We start from the raw sequence: 17,684 nt of genomic DNA, 5'->3' as shown, positions 1-17,684 counted from the left end.
AAAAATTACAGCGTATTTTTCTTCAGTTTGATAAACATATAGCAAATTACACCTGTTTTTCAAAAATACACACCTGTTTTACACCTGTACTATGAACGAAATATGTAAATTAACTGTTTTTTTCTACGGGTCGAAAATACAGTTGTACTGTTTTTACGCTGTTTAAATACAGGTGTAAAATTTTACAGGTCTAAAAATACAGGTGTAAAAAAATTTAAAGCTCAAAAAATACGGGTGTAAAATTTTACAGGTCAAAAATAAAATACAGGTGCCCTTATTGTTTAAGGGATGAAACCACACATAAATGCAAACATATTTGGCATGTTGGGGGCAAATATCTTTTTCTTTGGGATAAATACACTTTGGTCAGAAATTTTTGTGCATTTGTTGCTACTCAATCTTTAAAAATAAGAAATGGTGAGGAGAAAATATTCTTTTTACAAGATTAGGTACAAATAGCAGACATTATACAAATCACAATAGTTCACAAGGGCCCACCCTGTGCTAAGGTGAGCGGAAATATCACTGAACTAGAATCACTATCACTAAAGATGGATAAATATAACAAATTTTCACTTTGTCTTAAATGGATTACTATATTTTATTACATTCTGTTACAGTCTTACACTACTGATACTGCATCAAAAAAATTCCAAGCCCATGAATAACACTGCAGGCATATCCTTTCATTTGAAGAAAAATTCACAAATGCTAATAAAGTTTTTTCATGTAAAAATTTATTGCCAGTATTTGCCAAATTAATGTCTACATATATAGGTACTTGGAATAAAGCCTTGTAATGTTTTCTCTTCTAAACTGGCCCCTGTCATTGTGATTTAAGATCCTGTTTAAAGCAGCTTCACCTAAATTTAAAAAAAAAACATCAATAGTTTATCATTAAATGAATACTAAATGATATTATCATGTAACTTTCAATGCTTGCATTTTGTACAAATTTGTCATCAATGCACATATTCAGTGCCTGACCAATTCATTTTTTTGGGTACGTACCAATTAACTTCAACCTATATAATTATTTTTTGACAATTAATGAAAAACATGTATTAATTTTCCTACTTAATGCATTGCTTGATAAAAGATATTTACTAAAGCTGTTCTTATAATTAGGGGGTAAACTGGTAACTTAACTTAATAATTAAGGAGACTTATTTTGTTAACCATGACTATTCTAATTAGTTTCAACTACAATTTCGTTTTACCATATCTGTTTTAGTCCTTCGCTTTGTTTCATGTAGATCAACGATCTCTGGGGGCGTACTGTGACCTTAAGAACAAAATTCATAGTTCATTATAAAAGATATGAAAATGAATTATGACCTATTAATTAGAAGTTTAAGTATAAATGTATTAACATCATCTCTTCAAGACTGATTCAAAATATAAAGCAATTAACAGTCAATATTGTATATCTAATTAAATTTCTATTGGTGACAAAATTTTTCATTTAAAAATTATTTTCCAACTGGGGAAATAGAATGTAAAATATTTTTTTTTTTCAGAAAAAAAGTTGATAAAAATAATTCTAGCAGACCTGAAATAATATTGTTTTTTGCATAAATGATCCAAAGGTTATTACCTGATTTTTTATGATTCTGGTTTTCATCTTCTTGTCCAAGGTTCAAATTTCATTTGCAACCAGCATATCCCATAATCCAGAATATTGTCATTTTCATTAACAAGGCTGTAGCCTTGATTTTTTTCTTTGAAAAGTTTAAGAATTTACACCCAAACATTTTATACAAAAATATTGACTAGAAAATTGCTTATATCTCCACAATTTCTTAATTATCAATAAGATCCTTTGTGATACATGAGCACTATTTCCACAAATACCTCAGATTTCAAATTTTCCCGTACGAAAAAGATAGCAGGATTCCGCCTAATATTAGCAGGAAAACGCTTAAAATTTCCGTGTATATAAGATTTTCCTGCTAATTTAAGACGGACACGGAATTTTGTAAAAAATCCTGCTAAGCAATTTCATATTCCGCCTAAGGCTTAGGCGGAAAATAGGGGATGAGCAATAATTTAGAGGGGTTTTTGGACTTAGAAAATTTTGTCATTTATTTTTAAAAAAAATTAGGTACTTAACTTTTTATTAACCAAATTGAACTTAAAAATTTACTGACGATTTCTGAATTTGGAAATTTTGAAATGACGGGAAAAATGAAAAATAAAAATTAAAGGGATCACAATTATTTTTGTTTTTATTATTGAATTTTTTCAAAACAAAAATATTTTTTGTACAAACATAAAATACATTCTTAAAATTGAAAAAAAAAAACCCCAAAAAAAACTAAACTAAAATAATAATTGTTTAGTTTTGCATAAAATATTTACTGTTTTTAAATTTTGGGTTAACAAAATATAATTAACTTTTAATGTAATATAATTTAAATGATAATCCCTGAAAATTTTTTTATCCCCAGGAAAAATAAAAAAATTTCTGCTCTATAACACTCTACTATGATTTAAACCATAACCTAAAAAACCACCGGGTCGATGAAATTCGTACAGCCCGACTTTCCCATGTATTTATTTGGGGGGGAACAACATTTTATTTTGTCTTTTATATATGAGTCTGTAAAGGTTGGCAAAGTTTTTTTTAAAGATATTTATTAGGAATTTTTGATTTTTTTTCCATTTTTTTTGGTTTTTTTTATATAATTTAAAATAAAACATGGGTTATTACCCCTGTTTCCCATAATAGGACTTTTCCATAATTTGAAATCTGGGAAATAGGGGTCAGCAAAGTGAAACAGGGGAAAGAAAGCAAAAAAAGGGATTTTTTTGATTTTTAAAAATTGTGGTATAATATATAACAATTTTTGGAAAGGTTGTTGGAAACAAGGATTGAAATTTTTGAATTTTTCAAGGAAAAAAAAATAAACTTAAAATTTGGGTGAATAAAAAGACAATAATCGGGATATCTATTTAAATGAATTTTAAATGCTACTTAGACCGGAAGAAGATGAATACAATAAAAAAAACGGTAATTTAAAAGTAATTTTAAATCTTAAAAAACAAAAAAATTATTTCAAAAAAATTAAAAATTTTGCATTAAGTTTAGAGTAAATTTGTAACACTAATTTTGGTTTTTGAAAATTTTAAATGCATGTATAATTTTAAAATGCAAACAATGCAAGAAACAAAATAAAAATTTTAGGGGGGATTTTTACTATATGTTTTGTTTGGTATTTTAAGGGGTGAAAAAAGAAAGGGGAGGAGAGTCAAGGACAAGATATTAAAACCCAAAAATTTAAGCAGATCAGTTATGTTGGAAAAAAAATGAAAAAAGGGCTAAACAAAAAACATTTACAGTAAATAAAATAAAATTTTGCCAGGTTTAAAAACAAACAAACATGCAAAAAAAATATAACTGGTTTTTTTTTGTGTATCTTTTAGTATGTCATGCACCCTAAAGTAGAATACATTTTGGAAAACTCACAAAATAACTTAAACTTTTATTGGGATCACCCATTTCTTTTGCAATTTGGTTAATTTTTTATGAGAAAAAAAAAGTTTTTTCCAAAAGCTTTTTTATGAATGATATCAAAAATTTAATAACTTATTTCCAGGGGGATTTTTGTATATTTTAGGAAGAATTTTCTCCTGCAGTGATTTTTTAAAATAGTTTTTTTTCCCGGTTTAAAAATTTTAGGGGAATTTTTTGGTAAGATTTTCCCAAGGTGGAATTTTTTCCCTATGCTTTCCTTAACTGAATTTTTTTCCTGTTTTAATTTTTTTAAGGGGGATTTTTTTCCCGCCCCTAATGTTTTCCCCCTAAGAAAATTTATATTTTGCAGGGGATTCCTGCTTATAGGAGGAATTTTGGGTTTTTGAGCCCTTTAAAGGGGTTACCCATAGTAGCGGAATTTCTGGTTTTTTAGGGGAAGTTTTGTAGGGTTTTCAACTGTAAAATGGGCTATTTATCATGCATAATGTTAACAGGGATATTCCCTTTAAAACAAGCCCATCATTTTATTTTACAATTTTTGACATTGGAAAAAAAAGTGTAAGAAATTTAATAAATAAGTTTTTTAAAAATAAATTTCAATTTTTCTAAAAAATTAAAATTTTATAAATTGTTTTAGAAAAAATCAAAATGAAGATTGGATGTTGGAAACAGGGGGTTTTCCATTATCAATGGGCATGCAAGTGTAAAAAAATCAGTTGAAAAAAATTGAGAGAGAGAGATTGTTTTTTTTTTATCTACTTAAAATCATTTATTTAAAACAGAGAGAGAGTTAAATGTTGAGTTTTATTTTTTACAGAGTGAAAATAAATATAATGTCTGCAAAATTTTGAGTTTTAAAAAAAATGTCCAGTTTTTTTTTTTTTATAGTTTTGTTGTTGTTTTTTTATACAAAAAAACAAAGGAAGCTATTAAACTATCTCATATACATTTTTTAAAAAATAAATAACATATCAAACATGAAATTTAAAAGAAGTTTATTAAATTTGTTACATTATGAATTTTAAAAAATTAAAATCCTAAGTGAAAATAAGGGCTACAGTTTACATTGCATAAAGTATTAAAAGTAAATAAAAAATTTTTTTCCCCAAAAAGATTTCTAAGTTGTTTGTACATCGTATCATTGAAAATAAGCTGTATTTTGGCTTATTTTTTTAGAAAAAAAAGTAATTTTTTTCAAAGTACAGAATACATTGTAATCTAAAAAAACAGGTTTGAAAAATAAAGAAAAATTGTTAAAATACACCTGTATTTTTAGAAAATGTCAAATTCAAAACACAGGTCCCTAAACCTTATTTTACAAAAACGGTGTTTTTTCAGTCTTTTACAGTTGTAAACGGGATTTTTTTTTCGTAGGGGTATTATGAATTTAAAAATTTTTTATTTTTATCGTAGAAGTTTTGTAGACCTAAATATGTTTGACAAAAATTGAACAAATTTGGGGTATTTTTTTCCCAAATTTCCCCTGTAACAGGACTCCCTACTCAAAAAAAGTATGCTCCAAAAAAAAATTTTTAAAACTTTGTACCAAGCAAATTCAATGAGTTCGGACGGTAAAAAATCACTCCCTTTAAGTAACGGGGAAAAAAGTGAAACCTGACGGGAACTCAACCTTCATCATTGAATACATTCCACAGTCGACCAACTGAGATATAAGGTTTCTTAATTACATTTTCTTTCTCCCCCTCATTATGAAACAGCTTAATATACTGTGACATCTCTACCATTATTAAATTATAATATGCCAAATTCAAAGTCATGAGCTGCCCCATGGCTAAATATTTTTCAAAAATAAAACTGAATTAACCATTCATGGGACTTTAAATCAGAAAAAACTGAAAGATAAATGAGAAAATATATTTATTTAAATTTTTATTTTAAATTTTTAACATAACTTGGGGTCTAAGTTCAAACATCAACAAAAAATATGTTAAGAGAAGAACTGTTTAAAAAAGATATTTTAATTCCAGTGTAATTATTATTTTAATGACTTTGATTTGTTTAAAAAATCTGAGTTTTTTTTTTTTTTGGTTAGTTAAATATATTTCATAACAGTCACAACTTTCTGGAAACATATTTGGTGTATGATAATAGAGTAAAACCACATTTTTTGGCACTTTTATCAACTAAAAAAAATATTAAAAAAGTTAAGAGGAGATAAGATGAAAAGGGTTTTTGATAAAGATTTGAGTTTTTTTTTCAATTCAACCCGGGTCCTCATTTTTACGGCCCCATTTAATTTTTTGAAAATTTTTATAAGGGGGGAATGCTATCTCATGATCCTTGGATCAAAATTAAAGAGAAAAAAGTTTATCCCTAAGGATAAGTTTCCATTTATTTAAATTTTTGCTTTTATTCATAAAAAAAACTTTTTTTAAAGGAAAAATTTAAATATATAGTATTTGTATTTAATTGGTGGGTTTATGTCAGGGTTATAACTTTTTTACTGTAGGGAAAAAAATTTAATGCCATAAACTCATCAGTCAACAGGGTAGGTTTTTGGGGGGGGGTTCAAATCCGGTCAGGCTGCAAATTTTTCTCACCCTTACAATTGGCCCCCCAAATTTGTCCCTTGTCATATACTAAGATTTTAATTCCTAGCTCTGTTTTACCAAACAAACTTCAATTAGCAGAAAAATTATAAGGGTTCAGAATGTATACTTTTTTGAAGGATGTGAAGCACTTAATGTATACAAAGCTGTAAAAGGGTATTCGGTTTTTCCCGGGTTTTTAGTCCTGTTCAGGTGCAATTTTTTCAGTGTTAAAAATTAAATTTTTTTGGTAGGATTTAAATTGGGAATTTTTTGATAATCCAAAATTTATAAAAATTTCCCTAAATTAATAATAATATAAAATAAAATGGATAAAATTATTAAGTTTTTTATGATTAAATTTTTAATTTTGTTGTGTAATTTAAAAATGATTAATTGTATAAGTGATTTTGGGGGAGTAAAAATAAAAAACTAATTATGTTCATGTATAATAGAAAACAAGTTAATTTTAAATTAAAAAGGAATTTATTTACAAATGTGGGGTTTCCCTGCAGGATTTTCACCAATGTCTTTTTTGAAAAATTTAAACAAAGGGAAAAATAATATTACGGGGGGCTCCTCCCCGAGTGTTAAGGTTTTGACTTCAAATCATTGCCCCCCCCCTTGGGGGTTTTTCGAACCCTAAGGGGGATTTGGGATTCTTTCATGGAGGAACTTCCAGCTAGCTTGAATGTCGGGGTTTACCGGTGCCCATTCGGTTGAATTATGCAAAAAGAGACCTGAGGTTTTCCCTCCCCCAGAAAAAGCTAAATGTCGCATATGACCAAAAGGAAGGAAAAAAACCCCAAAACAAACAAGAAAAACATTTTTTCATGTGCACATGTTTTCGGTTGTTGCCTGGGGTTAAAGGGTTCTGCCTTTCAATTTTTGTGAGGTTGAAGGTTCAAGCCCCCACAGGGAAGGTAAATGAAGTATGAAGCCAGAGTTAAATTCACATTGCATTATAACTTGAGGAAATTTGAGGATGAATTTAAATATAGCAGGAAAGTATGTCAATATAGCTTTTAGGGGAGAAAATGTATATGAGGCAGGAAAGCTCATTCGGTTGAGCCGTGGTAATATGTTTTCGAGGGTTTTAGGTTCGAGTCCCGATCAGGCTGCACAATATTTTTTTTGTTTTGTTGCTTTCTTCACTTCACTTTCTTTGCCCCTTGACTGCAACAGAACAAAATAATGAAAAAGAAAGAGAGTCATCGATTGGCCACGCACAGGTGACAGTATGATTAAATGCTAAATATAGCCTCTCAACCCAGAGATCATGGGTTCGAGCCCTAACTCGGGTCACGACCATGTTTCTTCATATGACACCAGTACTGATTGGTTCTAGGAAGCAGACTCAAAAGTGATTCATTTATGTTGCAAAAACTTGTTTCGAAATCGAGCTAAAATAAATATGTTTAAACCAAATGCGACATTTTAAGGCGATTCTTTGCTAAATATGGGGCAACAAAATGATTTTTTTAATAGTGACGGTTCAGAACTGTTCACTATTTAGGGGAGATTGATGTGTAATTGGCTTGAATAACTCAGGTGGTAGAGATGCTGTACACTATTTCCCTGGGTGGTAAGTTTGAGTTCCCTGTCAGGCTGCACATTTTTTCTCACCCTGTGACACTTGGCCCAAACGGGGGACCGTGACTGAATATAGCTCAGAGTTTAATTAACATTTCTCTGTAACTCAGTAAATTTGAGGATGAACTTAAAATATAGCAGGGGAGTCCCATGGTTCAGAACTGTTCCCTATTTAGGAGAGATGATTTGAAAGCGGCCGGATAGCTAATATGACTAAGAGCCGCAGTACAGTATTCCGAGGGTCCCGGGTTCAAAGTTCCGGTCAGAAACTGCACATTTTTCTCAAACCCTGTGACACTTGGCACCCAACAGGGGACCATGACAGAATATTGCTCAGAGTTTAATTTACACTTGAGCCACGTCACGACAAAACCAACTTAATGGGTTTGCGACCAGCATGAATCCAGACCAGCCTGCGCATCCGCGCAGGCTGGTCTTGATCCATGCTGGTCACAAAGCCATTATGTTGGTTTTGTCGTGACGCGGCTCAATTCTCTGTAACTCTGTGAAATTGGAGGATGAATTTCAATATAGCAGGGGAGTATGTCATGGTTCAGAACTGTTCACCATTTAACAGAGATGATGTGTAAGGGGCCGGATAGCTAAGTTGATAGAGCCATGGTACAGTATTCTGAGGAAGACGGCCTCCGTGGTTGAGGGGTTAGAGTTGATGACTTCTAAATCCAGTTACTTCTCTGGCATGGGTTCGATCCCCGGGAGATGCTTTGGTAGTTTAGCGGCGGAGGAAGGTAGTCTAGTACTGGTGTAACTCTCCAGGAACGATGGTTAGGAAACTACCCGCCTATATGACTGAAAATACTGTTGAAAAAGGTGTAAAATGAAGCAAACAAACAAACAAACAAGTATTCTGAGGGTCCCGGGTTTGAGTTCCATTCAGGCTGCAAAGATTTTTCTCAATGACCCTGTGACACTTGGCACCAAACGGGGGACGCTTGACTGAATATAGCTCAGAGTTTAATTAACATTTCTCTGTAACTCAGTAAATTTGAGGATGAACTTAAATATAGCAGGGGAGTATGTCACGGTTCAAAAATGTTCACTATTTAGGAGAGATGATTTGAAAGTGGCCGGATAGCTAAAATGACTAAGAGCGGCAGTGTAGTATTCCGAGGGTCCCCCGTGTTCAAGTTCCGGTCAGGCTGCACATTTTTCTCACCCTGTGACACTTTGGCACCCAACAGGGGACCAATGACTGAATATTGCTCAGAGTTCAATTTACATTTGAGCCACGTCACGACAAAGCCAACTTAATGGTTTTGCGACCAGCATGAATCCGACCAGCCCGCGCATGCCCGTTTTATCAGGGCTCAGGGTATGTTTTGCTATAATTTTTTGTCTTTTATAGGGGTTTCAAGCAAAGCAAAAGGGGTCCATAAGCGCAGGCTGGTTTGATCCATGCTGGGCGCAAAGCCCTTATGTTGGTTTTGTTTTGGGGTTCTAATTTTGAAATCTGTAAAAATTGGAGGATAATTTAAAATAGAGGGGAGTATGTTGTTCAGAACTTTCACTATGTAAAGAGTGGTGTAAGTGGCCGGATAGCTAAGTCATGGGGATGGGACCGTATTCGAGGGGCCCAGGTTTTAGTTTTGGTGGGGTTTTTTTCAGTGACCCCGTGAATTTGGACAAAAGGGGGGCCTGATGAAAAATATCAGAGTTTAATTTTTTTTTTCTGTAACTCTGTGAAATTCAAGGATGAATTTAAATAAAGCAGGGGTCAGAATTATTCACTGTTTTGGGGAGATGATGTGTAAGCGGCCAAATAGCCAAGTCGGTAGGGCAGCGATATGGTATTCCGAGGGTCCAGGTTCGATTTCTGCTCGGGCTGCACATTTTTCTCACCCATTGACACTTTGCGCGCCCAATGGGGGACAGTGACTGAATAATCATTAGCTCAGAATTTAATTTACATTTCTCTGTAACTCTGTGAAACTCGAGGAAGAATTTCAATATAGCAGGGGAGTATGTCACAGTTCAGAAGTGTTTCACTATTTAGGGTCCCGGGTTCCAGTTCCAGTCAGTCTGCACATTTGTTTCACCCTATGACACATGGAAAAAATGTGTCCCCTCTCATCATTTTATCTTTTTTGTGTTGTTGCGGTTTGAAGGGCCTATATTTACAAAATACTTAAAAAGGGTAAAAAGGTGTGTGACAAAATAATTTTTTTATAATGTTTCTCATTCTGTCTCTCTTCAAGGTTTTGCTACTTGTAACAATTACAACCAAACAAAATAACGAAATTATAAGCACAAATCAGACACCATAGTTAAGTGATCCTCAATTGGCAAAAATGGCAGCTGACTTAAATGCAGAAAGCTGTGGAGTTCCATTGTTAATTTGAATTGTCATTTTTTGTCTTAATGATTTGTTGAGTTGGGAAAAACGTTTTTTAACATTTTGATATCAAAGTTAATGCAATATAATGACGCATACGTACTCAGTTAATAGAAAGTATTTAGATCACATTTTAACAGAATTTGTCCGCCATTTTGAAAAAACGGCCGAATGATACAAGCCGCTTTAAATCGTGTTATTTATATTTATGGCCTTTGTTGATTAAAAAAAATCATTGAATTGTGAATATTAAAATATCTGGCAAGTTATTAGACCTTTATTCTTAAGAATAAATGTGTATGGTAATGAATGACAAGTTTTAAATTTAAGGTACCCTTTCGGGCAAAATTTTCGGGTAATTTGACCTAGTTTTCGGAGAAATTGGCCATTTTCAACTACAAATTAAGATTAGTTCTAGCCAATTTAGAAATAAAACAATGGACAAGAAACAAAGTTTAACACCCCTGACAAGTTTTAAAGCATTTATTTTCATGAATGTAATACTTTTAGAACCTTGCAGGTTTTTTAAAAATGCCCTACGAAAGATGCAAAATTTGGCGATTAAGCTCAATTTCACGCATATATTCTGGAGAACATAAAAACTGTCAGAATATTCAAATACATGTACGAAATAATTGTTCTATGCTGAAGATTTATACCAATTTTCACAGCGCTTTGTTTGTAAATAAAGTTACAGGCAAGTTTTAAAAAACATGAAGTAAACCGTGGTAAAATTACGCCCGTGTGATTATTACGCGACACCGGAACTAAAAAACGACAATTCCCACGCGTATATCTCTAGTAGCTATTTTTAAGATTAGTACTTTGAGCCTTCAACTGTGCACAGAAGACCGCCCAAACTTGTACAAAAATCGAATCCGCATTAAAATCGGACAAATGGTGTACAAAGGGTTGGCTAAGAAAAATGGTGTTATTATACACTTAATATACAGACAGAACAAATCGCCGGATCAAAAACCGACCATGCCACGTGGAAATCTCTAGTACACATTTCTTAGATTAGGGCTTTGAACCTTCTACTGTGCACAGAAGGCCCTCCGAACTTGTACACAAACGAATCGTTAATTTAATCACACAAATGATGTTGAAACGGGTAGCTCTGGAAAATGGTGTATTTTCCGAAAAATTTATACTATTTATTTACAGAAAGAACACATCGCCGTTTGAGCGACCGCCGAAATATTAATATAAATTAATGTGTTTAAATCGACGCTACAACTAGGCAAACACATATTATTTGCAAGTTTGTACACATATAACCTTAAGTAAAATACGTAGTTTTCATCTGCGGACAAAAGAGACAGTACCCTCATTTAGAATCGGGTTTAAGCGGGCGTATTTCGATCAAGATTTGCATTTCTACAACAAACAAATCTAGTAAATCTGAATAACATGACATCATGGTAAAATTCAATAAACATGTTTATACTGATTTAATGTATAATGATTGTGTTAAATTTGTTTCATTACGCACTTATTTATCCATTCGATTGATGTATAGGTAGTTTCTTGTAAAATAATGAATGTAGTGTCTATTTTGTTCATAAATTCTCCTTCAGGTATTAGATATATAATTGATAATGTTTCAAAGTCAAAAAAAGGTTATATTTATTACAGTATTCAACTTAAATATATTCTCGACACAAACATATTGACGATGTAAATCATGTATACATAATATAACCAACATTAATTTTGTTTTAATCAGTTAAAGAACAATGTTCGTATCATTTATGCACCATTCAAAGTATGAGGACATCGTGTGATAACTAAGATGTTGAGGATTGTCTAATAAAACTGAATTTATAAAGTCGAAGACGAAATAGAGACCTACCAAAGAATGAATTACACGATATATATGGTATACCAATCACGCTGAGAATATATGTGCATTTATTATTTGTCATGACATCAATGAGTGGGATAATTGTTTTATGAATGAACCGATATTTCACAACTATTTAAATGCACTTGTCATCTTAAAAGCAACTGTTGTACCAATGGAAACTAGAGTAGTAAAGTATCTTATTAAAATTTATTATATTCTGATTTAGTTCAAATGTATTAAACGTATTATTGTGGTTAAGTAATACATAGAACATAGATCAGATTGCCGAGTGTTTTCATATTATTTCTCTTTTGTATCATATAAAAAAGAAAAAAGTTCCCTGTCATCACAATATGAAACCCCATTAAAAAGTAACTAATGAACGAGTTTTTAAATATACCTTTTTCTTTTGTTATCCCTTTCCCTGTCGTCACAAAAAAATAAACCCCCAGAAAAAAGCTAATCAACAAGCATGCTCTGGAGTGCGGATAACTAATACCTGCACTCCAGGTTACGTACAATTATCTCACAAAATTGATTTACGTATAAATGCTGCCATATATACCAGTTGTTGAAATAATAGACTAAGTATGAAATAATAAATACTTCTACTAATAACAGTAATATATTTATGTTCATAGCAAATTATATTACTCGTCTTTCATTGTCATAAGTTCCAAATAAACAGATCATCATCTTTAATTATAATTTTACTAAAACTAAATCAAAACAATAGGGGCTTATTGAGAAGAGTTTAATGCTAAACAGAAAACTCAAAATTTGAAATAATTTATTTGTCACATTGTCACAGGATAAATTTCCCGATTTTAAGGCGCCTTATCTTGAGAGTCAATAAAATTGATCAATAAGGTGAAAACAAAGACTATCAAAGTACAACGACGTTGACAGAAAGCAACCTCCGTCAAAACACAGCAACACCAGTACGGCACCAAGAAGCCATTGAACACAAGGACTGTGTAGGTGGAGGAAGGACATGTTATAAGTAAAATGATAGAAATTGAAGGGTCGATACGGGAATAAAAGGGACAAGGGGTGTAAGGAAAAGTGGAGAATAAAATGGAAAAAGAGGGGGAATGGAAAGGCAATGCTTACAGTAAACATGAAATCATAACCAATCAGTCAAAACGAGAGTATTCATGTTTTATCATTGATGAAACTTTTTTTTTAATTCTATCCAGATGCAGTTAGTGATAGGGCGGTATTGGATACAAATACAGGTGTTTGTGCATCAGAATTTATCACAAACGAATTACAAAATCTTATTTTAATGAAGACACTCAAAGAAGAAAATTAAATAAATCGCAATTTCTTGTGAAGAAAAAAAAACAATTATCGCACGAAAATGTCGCAATATACGAAATAACGTAATACTCATGTGCATTTCTTTTTTTTTTTTTTTTTTTTTTTTTTGGGGGGGGGGGGTTACGTCGCACCAACAGATGAGATGTTATATGGCGATGTTTCTTTTATTAATGGTTATGTCTGCCTCTGTGTCTGTATCTCAGTCAACATCATTTCACAATTGGAAATTATGTTTTCAGAAGTTGAATCCGAAACATCTTGCTCCAGTGCTGAACACTTTTTCATTTCTTCAAAAATATTTTGGCATTCATCATGATTTTGTAACATATGATGACAGTGAAATTTTAACACCTTAGTGTACAAAACAGGATGTATGAATAACACCTGTTCTTCGGCTGTAGGAATTGACTGGACCGACTGAGGATAGATTCTCAAAAGAAATGGGATTACAACCACATCTAAAGCAATGTAAGTCCGCATTGTATCCTCGAATGAGGACCGTGGTTTTGATAAGTCATAATCTTCATCCATTGGCTTTTTCGAACGTTCCCAGATCCTGTAATGCACAACCAAATCAGTAAACTGATCTTCAATATCTTGTAAAAGAGTCAACGCCTCCTGATATTGTTTTGTGTACGACAGAAACGTACAGAGTGTTAATTTTCCTGTTGAATTGTTTAGGGCGCACCCAGTTTGTAATTTTTTTTCAATACATTTTATGTCTCTTTCTGCATGCACTTTGCTTTTGTTACAGTCATTGTAAAACTGTAAGCACGCTTTTGTTATGTTGATTTCACTTATCAAATGTCTACGCATGACAGGAAAGATATCGGTTCCATTAAGGATTGTTATGGCTCCCTCTAGATTTCGCAAACAGGTTTGATAATCTAAATCCAACAGTTCTGTATATATAAAGAACCGAGAGATGCTTAGACAATTAATCTGTATATGATGATAATATATATCATTTTTATCAAATGTTGAAATCCCAATATTTAGAATTTGCAACCATACACTATTGCAATTGTACTTATACTTAAGAAGTTCAAGTTTTAAACTATTCAGTTTATCTTCTGGCTTTGCGTCCATCATATTATCTGCGGGTATGAAATAGTTGTCAATTTTCTTTTCTTCTAGATAAGCAACCAATCTTTCAAAGAGCGTGGTCAAACATGAGAGCAAATTTTCTTCGATCCAAAAGCAGTTTTCTGTTTTTTCTATTATCCAAAACATAGCTATTTTAATGAAATAGGATGGAAACAATTTTGGAAATTTAGGAGTGATCTGACTGTTGAAAAAATGTTTCATAACATTCATGCATATCTGCTGAACCGGATTGAAAGACCATACTAAAAGTCTTTCAGCTTTTGAAAATGATAATCTCCATTCAAGTTCTTTATTTGGCGAATTTGCATGCCCTACGGGAACCAGATTTATACCTTGTTCCTTAATTTGATTGATCATGGATGAAGAAGGCCAGTTATATTTTCTTTCTCTTCTTATCCATTCCTCTGCGACTACTGGCCACTTGCTTTTAAATGAAATAGCGACATCAATCTCATGTCGTGTCATCATTATTGTGTACGCCGTGAGTACGCAAGGACCATGGAAATATAAATCTTTCTCTCTGTGTTGATCAGGTAGAATAGAAGCTGACTGTGAGTTCCAATAATCAAGTACCAATGTGTTCGATACAAAATTTGACCCTTGTGGGCATAAAGAATGTAAACCATTACCGTATACTGCAAACTCACTATTGTCCTTATCATTGCGATCATTTTCAAACAACAACTTTGTATAACCGGGATGAACATCTGTAAGATCCATCACCAACTGTGTAACTTGATCAGATGACTTTCCTAAATTAGGCATATCATTCACAAACACTCCTTTGGCTTCAAACATAAAGTCAGTGTCAGATTGTGCAATAGAAACACCTTCCGATCGGCTTCCTGAATAAACTATAGAACGATCAAATATATTGCTTAAAAAGTATGTAAGGTACTTTGATCTTGCGATTCGTCTTTCAATTTGCTCTGACACTAACCATAGATACCGCGACAAATCTGACTTCTCATTCATTGCTTCACACTTTTCAGTTGACATACCTGCTTACAGCTCACTTCTTTTAAATAGTTAACGACGGTTAATGTTCTTGGCAAATCTGTAATAGAAATGAACACAGATTGTTAAGCAACAACAGGAAGATTGTTTCTTGCGTTTCATACATTTAATTTTAACAAGGCTCTTAGATACCAACGTTTGGAGAATTTTTTACGATAACCGCCTCCGTGGTCCAGGAGTTAGAGTCGATTATTTCTAATCCAGTTACCTCTCTGGCGTGGGTTCGATCCCCGGGAGATGCTTTGGTAAACAAACACAGAGGAATGTAGTTTAGTACTGGTGTAACTCTCTAGGAACGATGGTTAGGAAACTACCCGCCTATATGACTGAAATACTGTTGGGAAAAGGCGTAAAATGAAACTAACAAACAAAATTGTACGATAAGCTATCACAAAGCAAGATTTGTACTATTATATATTTTAATCATATAACATGACGTTATATTAAATGATGCATATCTTCAATTAGTCAGTAATTCAATATTTTTTTGTAAAATCATGTTAGCTTAAATTTAACTATTTTCGTTTTTAATTTGGGGGAAACGTCTCATATCTTTCATTGAACAATGTAATTAGTTCATGTTTAAACCTTTTTTTCTGTTAGATTTGGAAATTTCTCGATGTCAAGTTTTGACGAGAGAAATAACTTTTGTTTAATTGTTTATTCATAATTTCGTCTCTATTGAACTTTTCTTCTATTTTGTTTCAGTACTAAATGTTTTTATTACATATAGTAACAAATTTCATTTCAGCTTATTCGAATGTAACCTTTCCGACATGCTAAATTACATTAAGGATTTGTTTATCTCAGGACGACATAGAAATTGTTCAGATGAGTTTGATTATTCTTAGATTACATGATTTACACATAGACTTCCTTACGCATTTTCTTTGTCTTTATGAATGAAGAAGTTAAATCTGGATGAAAATTTCAATTTCCATATTCATGTCGAATATTACTGCAAGATATTGAATTTCAGCGATGATTTGTTTATCCCAGTATCTCACGCGAAAATCGTGTAATGATTATGTTTCTCTGAAAACTATTTACTGTTGTTGTTTTGTGGTTTTTGAAAGAAAAAAGTAAACTAGATCTGTAATTTAGAAGGCGTAATTGACAAAGGGGATCATATGACACAAACTAAGCGCTGCACTCGGATGACCCGAAACGATCTCTATAAAATAATAAAAGCAATGCAATTTGCCAATCCTTATTATGTCTCGTTGTTTTTTATACTTAATAGCTTTTAAAGAGAATGAATAATTTATTTTCGTTTGAGCAAGTAATAAAGATTTATTTGTTTGTTTGTTTCATTTTACGCCTTTTTCCAACTGTATTTCAGTCATATAGGCGGGTAGTTTCCTAATCATCGTTCCAGGAGAGTTACACCAGTACTAGACTACCTTCCTCCGCAAGCAAATTAGAAAATAATGTACAAGTGTTATTATGTTAAACTTGATGATAGGCTCCTAGCATGTCATACTACCTTGCTACTAATAAAAAGATGAAATTTATTAAAAATGACAAGTACTGCTTTTTAATATGACAATAGCATACATTAGCTTATAGTTTGATATTTTCTTTGCAATTATATCAACCGATATTACATGTACTTACATTGTTGATATACTATCCTTTACACAGACATTGTAAAATGTTCAATGTACAAATAAATGTATAACTGTTTTCTTCGAAGCTCAAATGTGTCATGTCATTGTTGAAGGTCCATAAAAAGACATGACGTAAGTATGACATGTCTTTTGAGAAACGACGGTTTCCCATTCTTTCTCGACAAATTTTAAAGAAATCGTTTCTATCGTACGCTCAAATTCACACTTTTTAAAAACCAGGTTACACATTTTATAGACGGTTTATTTTAAGAGCCAGTAAATTATATTCGCATATTTTATTGATAAATTTATTATTTCACACTTCATTATGTCATTCATCCAAATTCAAAAGTACAGAAGGTCCGGCAATTTATGCTTTACAAAACTAAATAAGAATGTTCAAATGACTTTTTTTAAAATAATGTGCACAGTGTGATAACCATCATAACAGACTTATAAAATGGACTACATAGAATGTAAAAAAAAACATTTTGAACTTGGCGTCAAAAATCTTTGGAAAAACTCAAATTAACCAAAATATGTTCTGAAACTTTCGGAAAAAAAGTTTTTGAACTTATAAAATATAAAGTTGGCTAAGTTTCGAATTGTCAAGTGACTCCCGTCATATATAGAATATTTGAATAAGTAAACATCTACTTTTATAACAGTAGTTAGCATGATTAAACATGTTAAATTTGTGTGTGATGTGATGTCAGTATTAACTATTCGTGTACTCTTAAACAGCTTACGCAATTATCTGAATTTACATGTATATACATGTGCACAAATATATGGATTAAAAAAG

At 32.1% G+C, this 17,684-nt stretch overlaps 1 protein-coding gene across 1 annotated transcript; it reads right to left on the bottom strand.

Moving 5' to 3' along the window:
- Window positions 1-12,978: 12,978 nt before the first annotated feature.
- LOC132728748 (uncharacterized) lies at window positions 12,979-15,303 on the bottom strand. The gene has a single exon (XM_060714418.1). The coding sequence runs from the start codon at window positions 15,249-15,251 to the stop codon at window positions 13,320-13,322; it is 1,932 nt and encodes a 643-aa protein (XP_060570401.1). The 5' UTR covers window positions 15,252-15,303; the 3' UTR covers window positions 12,979-13,319.
- Between the last annotated feature and the right edge of the window lie 2,381 nt (window positions 15,304-17,684).

Source organism: Ruditapes philippinarum, unplaced genomic scaffold (genome assembly GCF_026571515.1).
Source record: "Ruditapes philippinarum isolate M1 unplaced genomic scaffold, ASM2657151v2 ctg20921_1_1_1_1, whole genome shotgun sequence".
In the NCBI taxonomy this organism is placed as follows: domain Eukaryota; kingdom Metazoa; phylum Mollusca; class Bivalvia; order Venerida; family Veneridae; genus Ruditapes; species Ruditapes philippinarum.
This window is presented reverse-complemented; position numbering and strand designations above follow the sequence as displayed.